We start from the raw sequence: 5,930 nt of genomic DNA on the forward strand, positions 1-5,930 counted from the left end.
CAGGAAGATAGTAAACACAAGAATTTCCATAAGAGTTAATTTATAAATCATCTTAAAAAATTCTATCTAATCTAAAATAGATTGTAGCATGACCTCTTCTATTATTACCAAGCTTTGTAATTCGATCCAGAAAAATATAAATCAATAAGATTATAATTTTTTGATAAAATCACTACAAGCATGAGATGAAGCATTAATAGAAAATTATCTACCTCCTATTTTATCCTTTGAATGCAAAATACAATTAAAGTCTCCCATAATCCACCTATCTATGTCATGTCAGGAAGACTTAAAAGCAAAAAATTGATCCCATAGCTTGTTGTGATAAAAAATAGAGGTATTAGCAAAAACACCAGTTAAATAAATTAAGATTGTTTGGATATCATCCAAATATTAGAGGACCAAGCAAGAATAGTTCTACCGGAAGCTCCTTCAACTGATTGAAAGTCTTTCTTGCTAAAACTTTTAATAGCTCTCACAGATTGTTTTGCATCAGCATGAGTTTCCTATAATAATAATAAAAAAAAGGCTCTTGTCTTCTACAAAGAAACTCGAGGAGTTTATTCCATTATTAGCATATAAAAGATTTATTTCAGAAATATAGTAAGATATTTTAAGATTTATTTTACTAATGGTTTCAAATCAAAATGGGTATATCTTGGAAGCCAAATATATACCTTTGAAAAGAATATAAATATGTTATAGAAATATCAGGATCATGAACTAGGTTAACAAGAGGATTCATGGAAGAACTTTGAGCCTGAATAACAAAGAGCACTTTATTGGCTATCCTTTTGGCTTCAAGAGTTTAGCGTATCTCCAACAGTAAGTTTTGTAAAGACAAGAATAATAACTAATCGGTTATGGCCAACCTATATATTAATCTCGATAGGATCTTAGCGATCAAGGGTAGAAGAAGTTACAGGTTGTAAAGAATGATATGAATCCATTAAATTGTTAGATTCTCTTGATAGGATCTTAGTGAATAATGGTAGAAGAAATTATAGGTCGTAAAAAATGATATGAATCCATTAAATTATTGGATTCTCGATTCGAAAAGGATATAGAAGAAAAAAAATTTTAGACCCGAATTTGATATAAAATTTTTGATCATAATCATATGAACAGATGAAGCCATGTGACCTATCATATATCCCTATCAAATTCAAATTTTTTGAAAGGGTTTCAAGGAGAAGCATTAGAAAATATCATTTCATTAATGAGACAATTGTCATCCACAAAAAGATATCATTATAGAGAAGGCCTAGTTTTCAAAGCGGAATGAGCCAAAAGCATGTTTAAAGATGAAACTATTATAATAGTAAAAAGACAAGTGGTGTCATAAAAAAAGAGGTGTTTTAGTGAGAAATTATCATAGACTCATGTTCTGCCCATGTTAAATTATCAAATAATTTTACCATAGTCTCTAACATCGATATCATTACTATTATTTTATATTGGGATGGATAATGTTGAACTATAATCAAATGTTAGATCCCGAGAAAATGTTAGATCCCGAGAGTCCTTTTCAATTATTGAACTTGGTTAAGACTCAATTATTGAGATGTTAAATTTTTATAAGCAACAACTTCAAAGATACAGGTTTATCGATCCAATGTTATGTTTCAAGGGAAGAGTAATATTGATTTTGACCTAGATTTAAATATATTGACCTCTCTTAAATTTGAGAGACAAGAGTCGATTTTAAGTGGACAACCAAGGAGAGAGGTTATTTAAAAAAATATTTTTCATTCTAATATTTTGTAAAGAGTAGTGAAAGGTGAATCTAAATAGAGATAGTGTCGATTCTCACCATATTTAATTGAAAGTTAAGTCACTAAGTGGTAAGTTGAAGTTATAAAGAAGTTAACTTTTATATTTAAAATTAAAACACAATGGAAAAGAGACCAAATCTTAGGAAGAATATTTTAGAGGACGTGGCGAACGAAGGAACTTATCGATTAAGAATTCTAAGATTTCCTCCAAAATTATTGTTTATCATCATAAAAAAGTATAAAATCCTATATCGAAGATTTGATGTGTTCAAGTAAATGATTAAGAAGAGATCCCTAATTGTTTGTTAAGAAAAATAATTTTGAAGCAAGAACAGAAACCCATGATAATTATTATATAGTAGAGGAGATATGACAAAAAGGATCGAAATACTTTGATAAAACATTGGGAGGTGAAGAGGGGGAGAACATGGGCGCAGAGAAAGAAGAAGATGACATCACTTTAATCGAAATACTAGTCCTACATGTAGTAAGAAAAATACTCTTGATATACTTGCTATTAAATTACTTCAAAATTAATAGCTAATTAATGTTTCATAAGTTGATATTTAATTAATTAATAGTATTCACTTGTATAAAATTTTGATTTGAGTTAATAAGCTTAAAAAAGTTCCCATATCGACAATCCAACATCAATTCTTTTTTGAAATAATTATATATTTAATTATCATAATTAATTTTTTTTATATCCTAATGTCAAATATATATGAGGATCTTTCCCTAATGCAATAGATAGAATAATTTTTTTTATCCATATGATTATGGGATAAGCATAGATAGAACACTTTATACTTAAGAAAATATAAAAAAATTGATAGATTTTCAAACGTGGATATCTGATTTACCTCGTCTTACTGATATTTCTTAAGAATCACCTTGAGGATATGCGATTAGAAGAATGATATTATTTTGATAGAGGATTGTAATTAATATTTTAAATGATAAATAATTTTTTTTATTAAGTAATAGTTAATTTTTTATTAAAAATTATCATATTCAGCAGCAATTCCGTACGTGATAGTAGGAAGAAAGATGCAGGCTGCCACGGCTTGTCGACAAATGTATCTTCCAAAGAAGCCGTAGATGGGAGTTCCGTAATCGACGGGACAAGTAATCCAAGTGTTCGAAGTCGGATTGGTCAACGTACACGTGGGTCTTCGCTTTGACCGAGACGTCATTGACCTTTCCGTCCTTCCGCTGACTCGTGCGGGAGACAGGTGGGAACCAGAGGGTCCTACATGTCACCATTTGGAGCGCTTATCTCCACAGTAATCTAACCGGGGCTGAGTTATAGACGGGTCCGACCCGATAACACGTAGACCAGTAATAACGATGACGACGTCCTCCGCACTCGGACGAGCGATTCCAACACGTCTCTCCTCCTCTTTCTCTGCGGAACTGGGTATTATTCCCATGGTTTCCAAAGCAATCAATGCTGGCGAATGGCGACAAAGCAAAAGGTCGCTGGTGAGTTACAAGGCCACCTCCGGTTTCTTCTTCTTCTTCTTCCCACCTTCCCTTTCCACCACCTTATCCTTGAATCTACGGGGTTTCCGAGCGCACGTTTATAATTGCCATCGAAGTAGCAGAACCGGACGTTGATGAGAATCATGGCCGGAGATGAAGACTGCACTCAGACGCAGCTACCCTTCAACGAGAACGACTCCCAGGACGTGGTCCTGTTCGAGGTCCTCCGCGAGGCGTCGGCCGGGCCCCCGCCGCCGCCGCCGCTGCCCTCCTCATCCTCCACCTCGGACGACTCGGGTTCAGGCCCCGCCCGCAGGCGCGCCGGGAAGTACCGAGGGGTACGGCGGCGGCCGTGGGGCAAGTTCGCGGCGGAGATCCGCGACTCGTCCCGGCACGGCGCCCGGCTCTGGCTCGGTACCTTCGACACGGCCGAGGCGGCGGCCATAGCCTACGACCGAGCGGCGTTCCGGATGCGGGGTTCCAAGGCGCTCCTCAACTTCCCACTAGCCATCGCGCTCGCAAGCGGAGCGCCGGCGGTTGGCAGGCAAAGAATTGCGCAGGGCGGTTCCGATGCCGTTCCCAGCACGGTGGAGCCTCAGAACCCGAGGCCGGACCACTCGGCAGGCTTGCTGGAAGCCTCCAAATCAGGTGAGAGTACAAAGAGTGTTCTCAACAGGCAACTCTGACGTGGTGATTCATGAAGCTTGATGTGAGTAAACTTGGAATCGGATGCAATAGATGCTCAAAATTGATCATAGACGAAGTCCTCTGTCAACCTGTTGAGGCGATTCATCAATTCATTTACTCTGTTTCCCTTTTTATTAAAGACTACGCTCAATATCTGATATTGTAATACATATGCAATCTGGACAAAGCAAAAGAGATGGATGAAACCGATGGACTGAGAAAAGCTTTTGTGTTTGCTGTGCTCTCTTTGGGCTCAATTCAAGCTGTTCATAGACATACATACATGGAAAACAAAGAAACATTTAGCATTGATTTCTCCAAATTTTCACTGTCCCCATTACTCTTGAGACAACAAGCTTTCCAAGTAGTCAGTGCCAAGGTCTTGCAACTCCACCACATCTCTTCGGTTGTTGATCATCCCCTCGATGCTCCTTTCTCTTCTACATGCCGGTCGCTCCTCGTCCAAATCCGCTCGCTCATGAATTGCTGCGGTGCGGCCGTAAACAGAGCATGCCTCGTCGCACAGCGCGCAGGTTGACGGCTGCTCATAGCGAGTGCTTTTGGAGCTCCTGATGGCCGTCTCCAGTGGAAAGTTCAGGTGAGCTCGGGGCCCTCTCATCCTCAACGCAGCTCTGTCATACGCTATGGCGGCTTCCTCTGCAGTGTTGAACGTCCCCAGCCAAACCCGAGCTCCTTTCCTGGATATGTCCCTGATTTCTGCTGCAAACTTCCCCCATGGCCGCCTCCTCACGCCCCTATAATGCCTGGTCGTCTCCCTTTCCGCTCCGGCAGCTGTCGGCCTCGTACTGCGGGCTGATTCGGTAGCAGGAGTTGGGCTGCAGTTTGAGACGCTGCAAGTTCCATCAAGCAGCTCCTCCCACGTCTCAGCCCCCATGGAGATCCATCTCCCAAGGCTTGGAAGTCTTTGGATGAGCGCCAGGTTCTCGTTCCTGCTCTCCAGGTTGGGTAGATCTTCCCAGGTCGCGGATCCAATGGCTGGTCGGTGACTGCCATTGATGAAGCTGGCCCATACGTTCTCGAGCAGCATCTGGTTTGATTCAGACTTCTTCTCCATGAGGGTTGTGGAGCTCAGAAGACGTTTCGGATTGAAGAGAAGCTGTGAAGTTGAATCGCAGAGAAGCCTATATAGCATTGCCAGCGACCACACAGCTAAGTGTTCGATTGATGCAAGGAAACTTGAAGTGCTCTCCAAGGATTTTGCTGACATGTATACCACATCATGATCATGCTAGGCTGACTGGTGGATCGTTGACTTGTTACAACTCCTGATCATTCTTAAGTTGCAGGCCAATCGACAGGTGCTGCTGCATGAAGGTTTCAGATCACTTCTTCCTGAATCATCGCTCCTGCTTTCCTGCACCTGCACGATATCTTTTGGTACCGGGAAAGATCATAACAGTGGGTGTCGGATGTATGTGATGAACGGTTGCTTGTGGTTCATCCATCCATGTATTATCGTGTTGGATCCTTTTCTTAGGAGTCTTAAGAGGGCAAGACATTCCCCGTAGTTCCTTATGGAGATGGCAAATGAGCTGCTAATCCCGAGTCCTCTTTCTCCTGTTCCTGAAGCAACTATATATATATATATATATATATACACCTTTGCTTGGATATCAGCCGCAAGTAACATCCAATATAGAAGTATTATTAATGTAATGGGAGATTGCTTTGCATCTTGAGGTCAAGAGCAAAGCTGTGGGCTCATGAAAGCTAGAGTAACACTTCAATTATGATGCTGGCATCGAGAGATGAGCTGTAGATACAATGTATCTGGTGAATCCTGCTTGGGTATCGTTGTGTGCTGGTCAACGGAATAGGCTAAAGCTGATGGGATAATTACACCTGTGATTTAATTATACGAGACTTTATATATTGAGTGATCATTGAATCAACCCGATTGGATTCGAGCCAATATGTGCAAGGAGTTTGATGTCGTTGAGAAGATACTTGTGCATCTGTAGA

General features: G+C 40.3%; 2 protein-coding genes across 2 annotated transcripts; one reads left to right on the forward strand and one right to left on the reverse strand.

The window, feature by feature from the left end:
• Positions 1 to 3,360: 3,360 nt before the first annotated feature.
• Positions 3,361 to 4,221, forward strand: LOC135633121 (pathogenesis-related genes transcriptional activator PTI5-like). Its single transcript, XM_065142232.1, has one exon. It carries the CDS (start codon positions 3,395 to 3,397, stop codon positions 3,944 to 3,946), a length of 552 nt encoding a protein of 183 aa, XP_064998304.1. The 5' UTR covers positions 3,361 to 3,394; the 3' UTR covers positions 3,947 to 4,221.
• On the reverse strand, positions 4,160 to 5,297 carry LOC135633120 (ethylene-responsive transcription factor ERF091-like). The gene has a single exon (XM_065142231.1). It carries the CDS (start codon positions 5,173 to 5,175, stop codon positions 4,285 to 4,287), a length of 891 nt encoding a protein of 296 aa, XP_064998303.1. The 5' UTR covers positions 5,176 to 5,297; the 3' UTR covers positions 4,160 to 4,284.
• Between the last annotated feature and the right edge of the window lie 633 nt (positions 5,298 to 5,930).

This window comes from Musa acuminata, chromosome BXJ3-3 (assembly GCF_036884655.1).
Source record: "Musa acuminata AAA Group cultivar baxijiao chromosome BXJ3-3, Cavendish_Baxijiao_AAA, whole genome shotgun sequence".
In the NCBI taxonomy this organism is placed as follows: Eukaryota; Viridiplantae; Streptophyta; class Magnoliopsida; order Zingiberales; family Musaceae; genus Musa; species Musa acuminata.

Excerpts from the sequence above, each read along its gene's own strand:
- LOC135633121 (XM_065142232.1), top strand. The coding sequence starts at position 3,395 with ATGAGAATCATGGCCGGAGATGAAGACTGCACTCAGACGCAGCTACCC.
- LOC135633120 (XM_065142231.1), bottom strand. The coding sequence starts at position 5,175 with ATGTCAGCAAAATCCTTGGAGAGCACTTCAAGTTTCCTTGCATCAATC.